This window comes from Takifugu rubripes, chromosome 16 (genome assembly GCF_901000725.2).
Source record: "Takifugu rubripes chromosome 16, fTakRub1.2, whole genome shotgun sequence".
In the NCBI taxonomy this organism is placed as follows: domain Eukaryota; kingdom Metazoa; phylum Chordata; class Actinopteri; order Tetraodontiformes; family Tetraodontidae; genus Takifugu; species Takifugu rubripes.
This window is the reverse complement of record NC_042300.1, coordinates 7,411,683-7,429,806: the sequence shown is the minus strand read 5'-3', so window position 1 is coordinate 7,429,806 and position 18,124 is coordinate 7,411,683. Positions and strand designations below refer to the sequence as shown.

General features: G+C 44.5%; 2 protein-coding genes across 4 annotated transcripts; one reads left to right on the top strand and one right to left on the bottom strand.

Annotated features, from left to right (window-relative positions):
- Positions 1 to 211: 211 nt before the first annotated feature.
- adcy3b (adenylate cyclase 3b) lies at positions 212 to 9,523 on the bottom strand. The gene is made up of 22 exons (XM_029849215.1): positions 9,385 to 9,523; positions 7,164 to 7,617; positions 6,313 to 7,060; positions 6,065 to 6,214; positions 5,291 to 5,430; positions 5,103 to 5,214; positions 4,860 to 4,987; positions 4,517 to 4,675; positions 4,285 to 4,444; positions 4,104 to 4,211; positions 3,941 to 4,008; positions 3,607 to 3,768; positions 3,444 to 3,531; positions 3,140 to 3,256; positions 2,475 to 2,746; positions 2,275 to 2,356; positions 1,753 to 1,911; positions 1,405 to 1,551; positions 1,169 to 1,279; positions 938 to 1,064; positions 736 to 860; positions 212 to 599 (listed from the first exon to the last, which is right to left on the bottom strand). The coding sequence occupies exons 3-22, from the start codon at positions 6,970 to 6,972 to the stop codon at positions 417 to 419; spliced, it is 3,258 nt and encodes a 1,085-aa protein (XP_029705075.1). The 5' UTR covers positions 6,973 to 7,060; positions 7,164 to 7,617; positions 9,385 to 9,523; the 3' UTR covers positions 212 to 416.
- On the top strand, positions 8,908 to 12,482 carry naga (N-acetylgalactosaminidase, alpha). 3 transcript variants are annotated; one of them, XM_029849216.1, is made up of 9 exons: positions 8,908 to 9,064; positions 9,408 to 9,564; positions 10,117 to 10,257; positions 10,565 to 10,776; positions 10,848 to 10,942; positions 11,019 to 11,180; positions 11,281 to 11,478; positions 11,553 to 11,693; positions 11,962 to 12,482. In XM_029849216.1, exons 2-9 carry the CDS (start codon positions 9,410 to 9,412, stop codon positions 12,151 to 12,153), a joined length of 1,296 nt encoding a protein of 431 aa, XP_029705076.1. In that variant the 5' UTR covers positions 8,908 to 9,064; positions 9,408 to 9,409; the 3' UTR covers positions 12,154 to 12,482. The 3 variants fall into 3 exon arrangements, with proteins under 3 accessions (XP_029705076.1, XP_011610293.1, XP_003971611.1); XM_011611991.2 differs by having other exon boundaries at positions 8,908 to 9,068; XM_003971562.3 differs by having other exon boundaries at positions 8,908 to 9,285.
- The last annotated feature ends 5,642 nt before the right edge of the window (positions 12,483 to 18,124 follow it).

Below are 18,124 nucleotides of genomic sequence, written 5' to 3'. Positions count from 1 at the left end.
ATACCTAAGACGAGTAAGGTTTTGGATATCTATCCTGTTGTTTCTTAAAATTGTTCTTTTTATTTTGCGCCACCGAGAGGCGTATTGTATTTGAAATGAACATATTTTGCAATCAGAACTGGCCTGCTCTAATTTGACTTTAGAATATAATTAAAGGGTAATAAATAAACAATTAACAAAAATGTCTATTTTTTTGACGGTATAGTTTATTTCCAGTAAATTGATACGCTTTTTAAAATCTAAACATTGAGAAAATTTCAATTAAAAAAAAAAAGAAGCATAAAACGCATCAAAGACATATTTCATTCTGTTGATTTTATATATTCCTTATAAATAGTGGTTATGAATGTCTTGGTAAATGCCCAGTATATATGAAACAATTTGAGTTTGTGAGATATTTTGCAAAACCTATACGATCAAGAATGGTCTCCAACTTGATGTGGCAGAGCAGTCATCACTGGACCACCATTGAGTTTGGGTGAGTCTTTTCCTTTCATGAAGAAAGTTAGCAGCTCCCCTTTTCCTTTGACAAATATGGGGCCTCTTCGAATGAACCGAAAACCATAATCCTTCAGGATGTTATAGCAGTCTTCCACCACCTGTGGTGGCATAAGTATACATTAAATGGGAGTAACACACTACTACTACTACTACTACTACTACTACTACTACTACTACTACTACTACTACTACTACTACTAATAATAATAATAATAATAATGCATTTTGTGTTACCTGGATGTTACCCATTACTCCAGTGGATTCCATCCTGCTGGCTACATTTACTGTGTTGCCCCAGATGTCATAATGAGGCTTACGAGCTCCAATCACTCCAGCCAAAACTCCTCCTTTATTAATACCTGAGGGACATCAAGGGAAGCATTTAAAAAAAGGCATGTACACACGTGCATGGTCAGGATTACAGGCGTATACAAACCGATTCGGAGCATGAAGTTGTTGAAAGATTGCTTGTTGAGGTTGTTGAGAGTAACTTTCATTGACAAAGCAAAATCTGCCAGGTCAGAAAGGTGCTGCCAGCGCTCAAATAGTGACTGGTCCTCGGGCTATGGAACAGCAGTGTAGCTTTATTGTTAATAGAATCCTCATATACGAGACAGTTTGACATTCTTCAGAATTCAAGGTATATTTATAGTCCCGAGAAGCACACCTTATCATATCCATTTGTGTGACACTCTGGTGTGAGTCCTGAGGCTGCCATGTATGTGCTTCCTATTGTCTTGATCTTTGTAATCGAGCGGAACTCCTCTCTGTCCAGTAACTGATGGAAAAGGCAGAAAAAAGCTAGGCCAGCGATAACCTAGGCATGCAAAATGTAGGTAGCAATGATGCATAGAAAATCAATCTTCACTATAGGCAAGTGTATGTTGACACAGTCAGACTTACACTGTCAAAGTCTGAAATGATCTCATTGAGAATTCTAAGACACTCGATGCCTCCATTGTTGATGCTCTCTTCAGTGTAGAAATCCGAAAAATTTGGGATGGAGGCAAACATCACACCTATTTCATTATAGGACTGGCTGTAGAGCTCCTACAAATGGCAATGACGTTGTGTTAGTTTTGTATTTAAAAAAAGGTGATGTCTTATCAGTATTCATACAAAGAAACATTGTGAGAGGTGGCGCCACCACACGGTGGCGCTAAAGTGGAACAAAATGCACCTTCGCAAGCATCACTTCATCATTTTTACACCTTACTGGTAATGTAGCCTAACATAAACACTGAAAATGACCTCATCTCTCATCTTTGTGCCAAGGAAGTGTTTGGCCACATGCTCCGGCAACATGTTGGTGACCAGCGCTTCGTTACACCGCCTCATCTCAAACACCTTCTCTTTCTGGTCATGCACACCGATTTTCCACAGGAACAGTTTCCTGGACTGGACCTCAAGCTGCACACAAAACACTGATTTAAAATCCTAAACATAAAAATATCAGATATCAAATGTTTCATTTTAAGGTATTCTAAGTTGATGATACATCATTTTACATGGCAGAAATACACAACAAATGACATATTTTGAATCCCAATGGAGTTGGACAGTTACCGTGAGGTATGTCTACTTATGATAAACATGGTATTGCTGTTGACAAGTTTTTTAAAAAAAAAAAAAAGTATCGATGAATTTTTTTAAATTAGGGGATTTTCCCTCTTTCTTGACTCGCATTTGCAGAATTTTTATCTTTTATTCTGGGTTTTGCTTAATCATAACCATAAAGGAATTAGCGTGAGTGCCTGGGGAAAATTGACTTACATGGCGGCCAAAAATATAGAAGCTAATCATCATGACAATGATCATCACGGTCATCAGGTATTTGGATGGCACTACAGATGTTCTGGAAACACAAAACACTGATTATGCTGTAACACAATATAAAAAGATGAATGCTTATAATTAAACTATGAATATTGAATTAAAATATGGCAATTAAATTGTTATTTTCTATTTCTCACCTGTATGAGCCAAACTGCACGTAGTCATACAAGTCATAAATGTCCCTCCAGCTGTAGATGTTTACGGCTCCCTCTGCTGTGACCACCAGGACCATGAGCGCCAGTTTAATCAGGTGGCTGACCTGCACCAGCAGGGTGGTGGCGATGAGCGACATCACAGCCATGAAGCTGTAGTGCTTGGGGTTTCTGGTACAGCCTCGGTCACCGTATGATTCCAACGCCGGCCCAGAGGTGCCGTTTGAGATTTGAATGGCTGGCGGGACACAGCTGAGCTGCAACACCAAGACGCACAGCATGAGCTATTTTCATAGGACTATCTCAAATATGAATACATAAATTTCTTTGCCAGAGACTGTCACTTCCACCTGACAGCTAAGGCAGCAGACGATGTTTACTTTAGTGTCCTTTATTCCTGGCAGACCCTGAAGGCAGCAGCATGTACATAACAGGGTCTCCCAGTGGGAATGTGACCAATGAGCCAGAAGGAGTTAAGACTAACTAATGGACCCCACTGGGAGAGCGCAGTCAGACGCATAAGAGGCCATGATTATTTGATGAAGGCAAAGTGGAAACACTCAAATACAGCCTAGCAGTTTAAAAGTAAAATTTGTTCAACAAAATCAATCAGGTGTGCCAGAGTCAGGGGTTTCCTGTTGCGTCCGTACCATGTCAGCAATCACAGCCATGGTGAGGACAAATATCGCTGCCATGGCCCATGTGTTCCTGGCCCACCGAGTGAAATCTATCCACAGCGAGAAAGCCACTAACTTCTTGGAGAACATCTGAGATGTACAAATGGAAACAAAAGACAATTAAAGGAAGACCTTTAGTTTTCTTTTTTACTGCTTTTTAACAGTTTTCTCTTTGTGCGGTCATTTCAGAAAGCTTGAATTTCAGATTTTTTTTTAAAGCAATTATTTCAGTCATGGCCTTCTGACTGACAGACAGATACTATTTTCGTCGTCTCACCCTGGGGAAGATGGCAGCCAGGGAACAAACTGTGAGAATCAGCAACAAGACCTCGCCCACTGCCAGAGTCACGTAGTTAACAACCAACCTAGATCAAGAAGACAACGGCGAGACATTCACTCCCGAGCCATCTTTGCCGTCATTGGCTTTTGAACAAACTCACATCGGGTCTAGGAACACCTCCATCGCTGTGATGAACAAGAGTACCATCATGCAGCAGCAGAAGGCCGCTCCGCTCCGCTTCTCCTTCTCTGAGGAGTAGTGACCCTCCAACTTGGCGTCCACAAACCTCAGCGACACCGGGTTGATCTGATGATTCTTCATTCTGAGCAACACAAATATAAATCTGTGTATCAGAACATATTTAGACACAAATGTCCAACCACTGCAGCAGCATAAACAGTTCCTGTTACTACACATTTAACAGTAGATTTAAAACCTCCTCTCATTGAAATGTGCAAAGTAACATTTTAGTCCATGTCTTTTTTGAGCCGTACATCTGCTGAGTTTCTCTCTCGAGCAGTTCCTGCTGCAGCCGTTGGTTGATGACCTTAGCCTCGACCCCCTGGCAACAGGATTTACATATTTTAGAGGGACACAAAAGAGCTGTCCTGCCACACTTTTCTTTGCACCTGACCAAAGACAGAATTCAAAGCTTGCCTCTTGTTTACCCTCAGCTGACATGGAGCGAGGTGAGGCTGCGTTGCTGCTGCTTGCTGTCGTGGTGATCTGCTGGTTGGAATTTCTATTAGACAGCATTCCAGGTGTCTGAGGGACAGGTTCAAAAACTTCAGAAAAATGCGTAAACACTGGAGGACATATACATTTCAAAGCCACTCACATTTCCTTTAAGTCCATTTGTCATGTGTTTGGGTGCTAACACTAAGTATGTGTCAATGCCCTTCTCCAGCAGGTATTCACATCTTTCCCCACCGTTGCCCGGCTCCAGCTCAAACTCCCCATGCAGGCTGTCCTTAGTAGTTTGGGAAATGTGGACTTTCCTGGATAGGTCAGAAAACCTCTTAATACATGTTAAAGCATTTCTCTGCTCATCATTGTATTGGCTGCTGTACCCAGGTATCCCTCCAGACTCCATCTTGTTGGCTACCGTCACATCGGTGGACCAAACATCAAACTGCCACCTCTTCTGACCTAGCACCCCGCCCAGCACAGTGCCAGTGTGAACACCCACGCGCATGTCCACCTCTGTTTTGGTCTTCTCCCTAACATAGCTGAAGCAAGAGGAAGAGATCCAGCATTTTCGTCACATCTAAGAAGATTCAGACATGTAGATTTCACAAAATTTGGACCCGATTCAATGTTCCGGGTCAAATGTACACCAGATATAGGTAAATTTTCAGAAGATTATTTACTGTCATTATGATAGTTGGAATTTTGAGTAATCCCGCAACTTACGAAATGGCATCTACCATCGCGAGACCCATCATTATAGAGCAGGCAGCGTGATCCTCTCTGAAGTCGGGGAGGCCGCAGATACAGTAGTAACAATCCCCGAGAATCTTAATCCTCAGCTGGTGATATTTCTGCAAGAACAAGCCAGTGCAGGACGAACTGTGCATGGTTGTGTGCGTATATTGCAGGGCAATGGTGATGGCTAACTATGAAACTAAAATAAAGGAATTGGGAGCAGAAACTCACTGCTGCAAGTTTATCAAACCGGGCAAAAAGTTCATTCAGCAGCTTAACAAGTTCCTGTGCACTGCAGGCAGAGGACAGCTGGGTGAAGCCCACGATGTCTGCAAACAAGATGCTGCAACAGAAGCAGTAAGGCTGATGTTTAGCTGAAACAAGCGAGCAAGTCTCTGTGATGGAATAAAGATTCTGACCTGACGTTTTCGTGGCGGTACATGTACATGGTGTTAAACTGCTGCTGCTGCTGCACATCCTGCTGTTGGGCCTGGTCCTTCATGCCCTGCAGCATCTCATCAGCGATGTGCTTGGGGAGGATAGACAGCAAGAGCTCCTCCTGAGTGGGGACACAGTTGTAGAACGTAGATTCTTGTTAAGGTCTGTGGCCACATGACAGCTGTGTGTTAGTGCATGTGCACGTGTCATTTCCTGTTCTGGCTGTCTAGTTTTAGCTGTCTTGTCATCCCCATCCAGCAGGGAAACGGCATTCTGGGAATTGCATGTTATTTAGATTTCCTTTTCTCTCCAATTTCTTAGTACAAATTTAAGACATTTACAGCCTAAAAGGACAAGTAGGTGGACATGCTACTTTATTTTTACTCTCAGTGTAGCTGTTTCTTAATGTTCTGCTTATTTCATGTCTTTACAAATTACTTGATGTAAATTTATTTATACAGCATTACAACAGAATTTAACCCAACGAGGCTAAAAGTAGACGCAAATGTCACCACAGGAAGAAAAGTAGAGCACAAAATGAATGACATAAAAAAACATTTGGTTGGCAGTAGGTAACAGGCTCCTCAGGTAAAAACAACAGCCTCTTTAATCATCCTGTGAGCAAAACACACTGTAATTAGAAAGTACAAGGTGTTACAACACACCGTTGTGTGTTGGTTCGCTCTCACACCTAATAAAACAAGTGTTCTCATTAAGGAATTGAGACATGGGATTTTGGCTTGTGTTAGACTCACCTGCTGGGTGCTCTGCTCCTCCAGGGTGACTTTGACCTCCAGTGACCGACGAGCTTCCAAGAAGGCCATTCTGTACTTCCTGTCTGCCATGTAGTATGACATCACTCCCATCGTGGCTGCACACAGGTACAGCATCACACTGGCTAGGAGCTGCAGTCAGGGGTCAGAGGGCATTATTTGAGCATCATTTTAACATGTTTTTAGCCTGAGGTGTTAATATGACACACGCTCATTGGGCTTTAATTCACCTGTCTCACCAACATGGGCCCCTGCAGGTTGTCCTCAAAACTTCGAGTCACAATTACCCCCAGCACCAGGACGTGTATCCCACAGGAGAGGGCTGCCAACAGCAGCAGCGCCACCAGGTTTAGCGGGAGTGTCAGGAAGCTGGAGAAAGTGAAAAAGGCCTGCCAGCCCACGGAGTCACTGGCGTGGGGGAAGCGCTCATAGTTCAGAGCCATGTAACACAAAACGTGGATGGCGATCATCAACCACAGTATGTACGGCACCGCACCTCGCCAGACCGGCGATGCGGGAAGCTTTTGCAGGAGGCAGAGGACGTAGAGCACAATGTCTGCAGCCAGGCCCACAGCTGCCACCACCACCATGGCCAGTTTGTCCTCTGTGTAGACCACAACGCACATGATGATGATGAAGCTGTTGAAGAGCGCAGCGAACAGTGCCAGAACCAGCAGGTTCTCCTGCCGCTGCCGGCGGAAGTAGTTCTGGTAAAGCCTCTCCAGTGTGTCCGGCTTAAAAACGAGGTGAACGGCACGTGGCAGGCAGCGGCAGCAGCTCACCTTGTATGCGGTCACCTCTCTGGACCGAGCCGCTGCATGACTGGAGTGGCTGGGACCCGGGGCGGAGTACTCCACCGAGTTCTCTGTGTGGACCCGGTTCAGAGCCATGCTTGTTTAGTCCTTTTGGTCGTTAAATGAATACTGCCATGAAACACAACTATTGCCCAGAATAACATGAATCCATCTTGAAATGAACCTGTCATATGGTGAAAACTCCAGATAATTTGAAGAATGGATTAAGAGACACACTAAAACCTCCATCCCAGTGTGGTGGACGAGCAGCTCCAGCTCAGCCTCACCTTTTTAAAATCATCACATCCATGCTTCTTTACTCGATGGTCGTATTATAATCCTGAACGACGCAGCAGACTTGGAGCTTCTCATCTTCCCACAGCTGGATCTCCAGGCTCTTTTGGTGAAAAAACTTCTTGCAGCCTCCTCTTGCTTGCTGGGGGACTCATGTTTACTGGGTCGGTAAACTGAGAAAGCCTGAAGCCACAGACCTGCATCCATCTGCACATCTTCTGACACACGTGCAACGACTGCATACGACCCAAAAATGCATCACCCGTGTAGATAATTCAAAAACAATCCAGAGAAAAGACCCAATTAAAGGATGCACTTCAGTCTTCGGCTGTTCTCTCCTCCCACCGGTTCCCTCTGTTCAGCTAAACAGCCAGTCCTCTGTTACTGTTGCTAAGATGAAACCAACTGCAGCTCACTGTCATGTCTTGGGAAATGATGGTCAGGATGCTGAGAGGAAAATGGATCATTAGGCTCTATTCAAAATGTTTCACAAAATAAATCTTGAATTGTTTGACAGTAAATAAACACACAGTCACAAGTTTGTTACATGTTCAAGCCTGATTTTTAAAATGATGTCCATGTAATATTGCCTGTACACAAGACACTTGCTGGATTCTGTATAGACAAATGGTTTTAGGACTTTCCGATCATCCCAATAAATGGATCTCCATCACCAGCTACCAGTATTCCCAGTTAGTGCAGCCCTTCACAGCGCCAAAGTCCCCCAGTTTCAAGTGATGCTGCTGAGGTAACAGCCTCCATGCTGGCTCCTAGAATTACCACTGATCCTTTGTAGGGGCCCCTTCTGTTGGCTCCTGAACATACTGAACACATTATTTCCATAAAACCTGTATTGAAGAAAATCATTTCCAGAAGGGACACATGCACTGTATGCTGATGTTGCCTCACTCAGAGCATGGGAAGATCATTACTCTCCATGGAAAATATAGTTTTAAAACACCCACTGCTGGAAGCAAGTCAGGATGACCCAAAGGGTTTATTTCTCTGTTTAATCAAGTCCTTATGTTTGGAAATTAATTAGACTATATTTATGTATGCTATTGTACATAGTTAACCTTGGTATGAATGCAGAACCTGCTGTATTGGTGCTTTTCTTTATTTTAATTTCAAATTATTAAAATATTTACAGGTTTGTTTTGTTAAAATTTTAGATTTTAGCTGAAAAAAAAAACTTAAAAAAAATATTTTTTCCCTGAGCAGCAAAGCAACAGACGGTTTATCTACCCAGACAAGATTCTTCCTGTAGTCCAATTAAAGATAATCTGTTGCAGTTGCACTTTAATTTTATTCTTGAAAGGCATTTCTTTGCACCGTGGCAACAAAAAAATAAATAAATACGGTTTTAAAAATTGGGTCAAAGGAACAGCGCCTTAGTGCGACCCCTGCTGGACAAGGCTCTTAACTGAAATAACGCTTCTCAGATTTTTAAATAAATGTTTATTGTTCGATGGATATTACTTAATTAAATAGATGAGATATTCCTGTAAGATTCAAGGGTTCATTTTTTTAACCCATTGCGTTTTCCACGCAATGGGTTCCACGCAAAGATATAATGCAAATATAATGAACAAATATATTAAAATATTAGAAAAATAATCAAGAAAGGTAGACGAATTAATAAATATATAGGCCAATCTTCGTCCGATTTCCTTTAAAAATAAAAATCAAGCACCGAATTGGAACGCAGCCCAAGTCTGTGTTTCCGCATCTCTGGTCATGTGACTATCCTGCTATGTCATGTGATGTGACGGCAACAGTACTCAAATATTCTTCCACTGGACACGTTTTATTTTCCTGTCAGACTTGGTTCTTTTTACTCATTTATCTATTTAATTGTCCCTAAAAAGGCGTCAAGATCGAGGTTAAAAAAAAAGTAGGTAAGATTCGTTGTAAAACAAACTTTTTATTTTCTCTTTCGTCTCCATTGACGACTCAGATTTTGTGGAAGTTAGCTTTGCAGACTGCAAACTGTCCAGACGCACGCATAACAAACAAACGGTTTTTAGGTTTTTTATTTTCAAAACTACTTGTATTTAGTCAGCTGACATTGCACATTTATAACCTGTCGAGCAGAGGCCACTCACGCCCAGTCAGGTGAGTTTCAGGAGGTGTTTCCGTGTGAGGAATCTCTTTTAGGCCACACTGCACATCGGAGCACTGTTTAACACTTAACATTTGACATCCAGAGCTCACCTGTCGTTGTTTTCTTTCTGCAGAAATGCATCTAGCAGTGCTGCTGGTAGCGTCTGTGCTCTCTGTGGGCACACTCGCCCTGGACAATGGACTGATGAGGACACCTCCAATGGGATGGTTGGCATGGGAGAGGTTTCGCTGTGACATTGATTGTGATCAAGACCCTAAGAATTGCATTAGGTATGATGACATAAAAAATCTAATAAATTCAAGAATGTCCCAGTTTGGCTTAAATGAAGTATCTAAAGCAATTCAGTATCTACTTATACAGTATTATTTCTTATGGTTGCTGTTCCAAAGTGCTGTATCTTAAATCTAGTTTTGGAGCGGATTTCGCACGTGGGAATGCCAGGAAAACTAATTTTAAAATAAATGAATTAGCACAACAAGCAGCTTCAAGTCCTGACAGAATTGAACTTGTAGATGAGATTGAACAGTCGTGAGTAATGCTGTAGTTATGCTGTTATTATATTAAATGCACGCTCCCTGTTGGGTTTTTGAAGTTAAAACATTACTCAAATGTTGCCCATGTTTGTTAAAAAAGAACCATTCTTTCTCTTTTTGACAAAGACCGTGTTACATATAAAGATTCTGGCAACTCCTCAGTAAATATAGCAGAGTGTTTAGCATTTAAGCTAATGTGACATCAAAATGTGGTTAGGGTTAGGATTATTTGACATTAAATGTAGTCTAATATTGGGAGCAATATAATGAGGTTTTGTCTTTTCACAGTGAGAATCTGTTCACCGACATGGCCGACAGACTCTCGCAGGATGGCTGGAAGGATCTTGGCTACGTGTATGTGAACATCGATGACTGTTGGTCCTCGAAAGAGAGAGATGAGAAAGGGCGGCTGCAGCCCGACCCTAAAAGGTGGGAGCTCAGTGTGCACGGAAGACCCGAGACCATGTGTAGTCACGCGCATACACACACGCAGCTGCTGTTGTTACTGCATCCTCGTGTGCTTTGGGTCAATAAACTCTGAACTAATGTGGGTTCATTGTGACTCATATGCTGATCATGTGACAGAAACAGAGTTGCTGCACAAGGATGCATCTACTGCATCCTGGTAGCAAAGTCAACGCATGTAGGACATATGTAGGACGCATGTAGGATGCAACACTAGATGTAAATGGACGTGCAGGAATCATCGTTCACTAAATTCTGCCATCTTACTCAGATTTCCTGGAGGCATCCCTAAACTGGCACGCTACATGCACGACAGGGGCCTCAAACTGGGCATCTATGGGGACATGGGCACGCTGACGTGTGGCGGTTACCCCGGCACCCCGCTGGACAAGATCAAGATGGACGCCCAGACGTTTGCAGAGTGGGAGGTGGACATGTTGAAGTTGGATGGCTGTTATTCTAATGAGATAGAGCAGCAGCAGGGTACGAGTGAGGCTTTTTAAAACTTTGGTCCTTCTGCTCTTCTGACTCGATGTTGTGTGATTATTTTGCAGGTTACCCTTTAATGTCCAAGGCCCTAAATGCTACAGGCCGTCCCATCGCCTATTCCTGCAGCTGGCCAGCCTACCAGGGCGGTTTGCCTCCCAAGGTCATATTTTTTTAGCACGCAATTGGAAATAAGGTGTGAAAGCAATTGTCTTGAACTACTTAATTTGTCATTTCAGGTAAATTACACTCAGCTGGGGGAGATTTGTAACCTGTGGCGTAACTACGGCGATATCCAGGACTCCTGGGACAGTGTCCTGAACATTATCGACTGGTTCTTTGATAACCAGGACATCATAGGACCTGCAGCTGGACCTGGAAGATGGAATGATCCTGATATGGTCAGTTTTATGAATATATTATTTATTTTAAAGTCTATCCAGTCTGGTTTTGCCTGGCTGCGATAGTATTGTGTCATTTTTTCCTCTTTAACCTTCACAGCTGATTGTCGGCGACTTCGGCCTCAGCACGGACCAGTCTCGTACGCAGATGGCTCTGTGGGCGATTATGGCTGCTCCTCTCTTCATGTCCAATGACCTACGGACCATCAGCAGTGAAGCCCGCAGCATCCTGCAGAACAAATTAGCCATCAGGATCAACCAAGATCCCCTGGGATTCCAGGGGCGACGCCTCGTAAAGGTGACTCTGAGTTCACCTTCACAAATCTCAGCCTTCCCTCTTGATTTCAATCTTTCTGTCGTTTCTTCCTCCAGGAGAAGAGCGGCATTGAAGTGTTTTGGCGCGCCCTGTCGGACAACGCCAGCGCTCTGGTGTTCTTTAGCCGCAGGACCGACATGCCGTACCGCTACAAGACTTCCCTCAGCAAGCTCAACTACACATCCGGATACTACAAGGTGTGTTTCGGACCAGGGATGGGCAACGCTAGTCTGGGAGGGCCGGATTCAAGCCGGCTTTCTGTCCTACTGGTAGAAAATGCTTTCACCCGGGGTTCCCGCTTCCCCGGGCTGGAGTTCCCCATCCCTGTTTCAGAGCATCAGTCATCTCTCGGCCAGGTCCAAAGTTAGCTGAAAATGAAAGTCTTGGTCCACTCGTGCTTGTAAATCAGCTTGTTCATCTTCTGATCATAATACTCAGTTCATCCACTACTGTGTTCTCTCCTAGGTCGTTGACGTCTTCACTCAGAAGGGAAGCTCCTTGAAAGACTCCGAGGACTTTGTGGTGTCGGTGAACCCAACGGGAGTGGTCATGTGGTACGTCTCTGCACCTGCCCAGCTGAACCTGAGGCAATTCCAGAACGGTGGCAACATGAAAGGACCTGCTGATCGTAGGGGCGATCATCGGGTTTTACTCTGAGAGTTCTCACACACACCTCTGCTTCGACATCAAGTTTTAAGGGATTTTTACTCTGCTTGAATGTGATTTCTTACTGAGGAAATCTGGAATCTCAGGGATTGTGTTTGGTTTAATAGGTAGAAATGACAACATTGAGATGAAAAAGCTGATCAAATCAACCCTGAGCACTTTGTGTCAGGCTGGCAGAGCAAGAACCTTTGTCACATTTTTCAGAGGTTTTTTTTAAATTAAAAGACAGCTGATTGAATTCATGTTTTTCTTAATTGTTTGGTTAATAAAGGAAGTAATTCATTTGTTAAATTTTTAGTAAAATCATTTTCTGCTGTTAAGGAACTTATCTGGATTTACACTTTTAGTTAACCAGTATGGCCAAGTGACAGGAGATATTCTCTTAAATATGCTTCTCTTCCACATCGGGATCATTTTTATAATGACCGTGTTTGTTCATTTAGATTTAACCTAGAGGGATTTGGCCAGAGCAGAAGTTAAAGGTTTCAATTGTCAATTCTCCAAGTCATCTGTATGGAGAACAAATGGAGCAGAAGACCTCTTGGTTTCTGTTTAATTTATTTTTGGAGCGGCTTTCAGCTCCAGACACTTTTCCATTTTGGGTTTTCTGCTTTTAAATCAGATTTTAGACGTCTTTTTGATACTATTCCCGGCCAGCAGAGGTCGCTGATGTGATTCAGGCCGTCTTGAGCCGCCAACACAGGCCCCTCAGTCCCATCCAAGGCCAACAAATGCACCTGCTGTAGAGCACAAGGACAATCTGCCCATTCTCTCAATGCTCTATCAGCTCTGTTATTATTCAGCCTCTTTCCCACTGTTGCGTTGCAATATGTTGCTTTTTGAAAAGCATATTCCATCTCCCATCCCCCCCCACCTCCTCTCCCTATTCTGTCATGGATTAAATATTCTTTGTGTTTGTATTATCATTCCTCCCTTTTCCCCTTTTTCTTTGTCTCATTCTGCTAAATTTTCTGCCTTCCACCACCTCTGGCCTTGGCCTCAAAGCCGTGTCTGCGTTTGTCTGAAGATACTGTAGTAATCACATGATTTTGGGCACGCGCGCCACCACCACACGTGTGTGTGTGCGCATCTGACTTAAGTTAAGTTTCTAGGTCATGTGAAATGGGAAAGAGGATCTTTGTTTCATCTCAGATATCCGCTGGCGTGACGACTACAGTGCAGTGCGGTCAAGGTCCTCGCTGTTTGGGAACATGATGTGGGAGAGAATGGAGGGACAGAAAAAGCAGGGCAGTGTCGGAAGGATCCGAGCGAGGGGAGGGGTGGCAGCGCTGTCAAAAATTTAGGAGAAGCTGCGAGGAAAGTGAGGAACCGGAGAGGGAGGGAGAGAGGGAGAGAGAGAGAACGAGTGTGGGAGGGGGCTGAGCCGGGGAGCCAGTGCGTTCCTGCCAATGCTCACGTAGGCCCACAGCTGTAGGGAGACGCAGTTGCCACTTTGGTCTGCATACCAATAACGTGTCCCTGAATCAAACCAGCGGTCGATCTGCGAGGGCGTCCGTGCCAGACATGTGTATAACGTTCTCTTAGTCATACTCTCCCCTACATTTCTGAAATTCAGTCCAGATGATTTATCGAAACGTGAGCGATGGAGGAGGAACATCGGGATGAGTTCTCCAGCTTTTTTCCTTTTACAAGCACTGTCTGCACGGCCGTGTGGCTGACCCACGATTCGTCACCCGACCGGCGTTTGATCTAAAACACAACAGGAACGCTGCGCCTTTAATCACCCCGACTGTGTATCTTCCCTTTTCAGTGCCAATAAACATCGTTTGGTATCCCTCCATGATCAAGCAGACACGGACCGTCAGTGGAAAACAGAACCATAACAAGAAACCTTTACGGGAACAGCAAAAACAAACCCAGTTCAGGTGTTAGCAAGGACCCCAAAGTGGGCCGATTCAGGGTCTGCAGCTGCAGCTTGTAAGTTCATCTTCCCTCTATCTGACTCTAAAAACATTATTCACCAGAGTTTTCACGGGATCAACTCTGGATTTGAGCCTGTAGCCGGCTTACGCATGCGTGAACTCACATCCCAAATACAAAATATGTCCAACAGTTGCGTTTGCGTCACCTGTGGCCCCACTAAAATGTTCCTCTATTTCCTCTTCTGCACCTTTTATCCAGAATCTGGTTTGATCCCAGAGAACTGGGCCAGTAGATTGATATGGGGTTGGACATCCTGCTCAATAGGCTGTTTCAGCAGGGGATATCCTGCTGACTCTATGGAAACGCTGTTGTTTCAGCTGGAGGGAGGTTGAGTGGATGTACAACATATGTCAGTGGGTTAAAATCACCTTATATATCCACACCCTGGCAGAAAAAAAAATGTTGCGCCTTTTATTTTAACATGTTATGTAACGTGCTAAAAGGCTTTATGAGTCGGGTTAAACATCTGCATGTCACTCGTGCATCAATTGAGCCACTTTAACAGTTTATATTCAGGAGGCTGACGTAATCTCGATGCTGTGATGGAGCCAAAGTCCTTCTCAAATGTAAATGAAAGTTTTTTCCCCCCAATTTAAAGAAGGAAAACCGCGTTTCAGGCAGAGGATGAACGAAGCACGTCAGAATCCCGCCAGCCTTGACCTTCCTTCCATCGCTGAGGCTGCCATATTCAAAAAAATAAAACTTTTTTATGAATGAACGTCTCCGTTCGTCCACCAGTGGTTGCTGTTGCCTCAAACAGTCGCCCTGAGCGGCTGTTTCCATGATGTCTCTGTGTACGAGGCAGTCTGCACGTTGCCCAGGCACTGGCTCACATGGCATTAGGCCAGACTCTGAACTCGCTGCTAACTGCCAGCCTGTGTGGGTCAAAGTCAGAGCCTGAATACCTCTCTCTCTCTCTCTCTCACACACACACACACACACATATTTGTATTTCTAATTTTGTGAGGACCTTCGATACCAGACCCCTAACCATCACACCGAATGCCCAGTTCCAACCTTAACATAAACCAGAAAGTCTTGGGAAGCTGTGAGAACCGGTCCTCATTTTTCTGGTGTCCTCACAATAGAGCCTATACAAGAACACACATTTAAACTACACACTCTTTCCCTTGCTGCACAAGAATTCCTCCTGAGTTCTGCAGGATCCCCTCTGCTGTATATCTACAAAAGAGAGAGAGAGAGTGAGAGTGTGTGTGTATGTGTGGGGGGTCACCCTGTTCCCTGGCTGTTCCACCATGTTCCATGTCTGAGGTTTCTGTCTCATATCCTGAAGCTTTTCTGGGCAGCAGAACAAAACCCCATCTTTCACTCGCTGGACCAGAACTCGGCCAGCGCAGCAGCAGGATTTGTCCTGGGCTGGCAAGAAGGACAATGATTGGAAAAGACTGGAAAGAGCAGGTGGAGTATTGTGACAAGTGTGTGTGTGTGTGTGTGTGTGTGTGTGTGTGTGTGTGTGTCACCCTAACAGAACTCTGATAGTGTCAACAATTCGGTAACATGATGCCATTTTGTTGATGATGCATCTAACAAAGTGTTGATGTGACTGACAAGATTAGCTGACAAAAGGTTTTGTGTGTGTGTGTTTGTGAGTGTGTGTGTGTCTGAGTGTGTGTGTTTGGGGTGCTAACAAAAATAGAGACGCGATCGGTCAACAATGCCTCTCATAACCTTTAGTCTTGGCTCTGAATGCAAGTGTGCATGAGTTTTTTCCTGTGCTATTTTGGTTTGCATCCATTAGGCAGAGCTTTCCCTTTTCTTTTTGACAATGCCGCCTTTCGCTGGCGCGGCCGTCGGTTTGTCGCTGCTTTGGCCACAGTTTGCGCTCTCTGTCCTCAATGGGAGGTGTCCTGGACAGAAGTCTGATAGCAAGTCTGAAGACATCCATCCATGAACACACACGCAAAACAGTTTTTTAATCTTGCAGAGTCAATCATAATCATGCTGGTGTTACTCTGAATTTGGGATTTTACCAGTTCAATATAAATTTTTACCCCAATTTTGTAGCTATTTTGCTAGCAGGAAGAGTTATTATTATGGCCAGAACAGATATTAGCAAAGAGCTTCAGCCGTGTGCTCGTTTAGTCACTAAAATAACCGAAAAGTGGAGAATGAGGTCAAAAAGAAGCGGAGGGGCCACAGTGAGAGCTGCTGAAGTCAATAAAATGATGGCCTAAACAGAACAGGAAGCCACGATATTCCAAACAGCGGAACGTTTGAATTTGACTGGAAACAAGCGATGATACTTAATAACAGCCGCAATATTAGAGATGCCCTGAACATCTGCTTCTGTGAGACGTCTCTCCTGCTCCTCTCATCAACCTACTTTTCCTGAGGTGACGTGCGTCTCGCTGTTTTTTGGGCCTAACCGTCTTTGTAGGTCAATCAGCAACCCCCCCCCCCCCCCCCCCCCCCCCCACACACACACATACATTGGCTCGTTGGCTGGAAAAGATACGGCACATGTGGGTCTGACCTTCAGCCTAGCGTCGCTGCCACGGATATCTCAGGCAAACATTAACCCTCGGGACCGGGCACAGTTTAGTCTAATGGACCAGCTCTAAATGTGTGCATGTGTCAAAATTTTACGGTCTTTTGGGCACCACCTGGGTCTCGGAAGGGTAAATCGGCGAGTGGAGCCGAATGACGCCGCCGCTGCCTGTCATCTCATATCCGTGACATAACCTGGCAGGTGCCGCGCTGAGTTCAGGGTGCAGCGCGGCACCTGCCGCTCTGGCAGAGGCCGACCAGAGTCCTCCTGACACAACCGGGCCGACCCACCTGCGCCGGAGACCTCACTTCCGAGACTTCAACTCGTGACCTCCTGCGGTGCGTTTTTTTCTTCTTCTCACCAAACACATGACATGTGAGCAGCTATTCTCTCAGTCCATTATGAGCACAGTTGAGTCTTTGTGCACGGCAAAGAAAAGATCTGCTTGTCAAAACTATGACGCAAAAGCGCTCTGTATAGCATTGTTAGAGGGTTTTTTTTGGGGGGGGGGAGCAGTTCTTAGTTATGTGTGAAATCTGTCACGTACAGCATTGTAAATGAGTCATGCCACGATTATTAGCAAGACTGTAACCTTCTCAAGGCGACTCTATAATGATGAGGTCATCTGTTCCACAGGCTACAGAAGAAAGGTATTAAAACTAGGAACCAGAAATTAGACACGGTTAATTAAGTTAGCGTCCAGCTAACTAGCTGAATTCATCAGGTTGCAATGTCAGTCTCCAAGGTCACATCCGTTTGCCACAGGGGGGCGGTAGGGTATCGCCTGGCCCGCCACAGGACATGTGATCCCCCCCAATAACTCAGGTGCTTCCCCTGCCTGGGTGTCAACAGAGCCACATGTCTGCTAAACAGGGGCCCAAGAACTTCATGAGTGAATGTCACCTCTTTCAGCTGACCTTGTCTCAAAAGGAAAAAGAAAGATTCACCAGGAAAAGGACGGCGTGCGGATCACGTCTCCGGGAGTCCAACTCACAAATGGGCACTTCGACATTGTCCGGCCATTTTGTTTTTAAAGGAAATCCATACTTTGATGTCTTTCACAACCTTTAAGCCCTTCAGCATCGCCCCCCTCCCCCACCCCCCCGGGACTCCAGGCCATTTTTTAAAATTTCATCGTTAAAGTTTGATGGGTTTCATTTTTATCAGATGTCCAGCCTCCCTCTCTCGCTCTCTCTCGCTCACACTCAGCCACACACACAATACATGTACAGTACAGAGTCCATATGTCAGGACAGACCTGTGCTTTCAGCGCCTTTCAACACCGTTTTAAAATATGGCTGTAAAACGTCACAAGACTACTGTTGTAATTAGCCTGTGTCAAATATTTGACTTGGTCTTTATAGCCACCTGTTGCTAATGCACACACATGCGCACACACACACACACACACACATACATGCACACAAAACTTGTAACTGAAACAATATCCAGTTTTCAGGGACGTCATTTGAAACTGATTTACACTAGAAACATCAAGGCTAATGTATC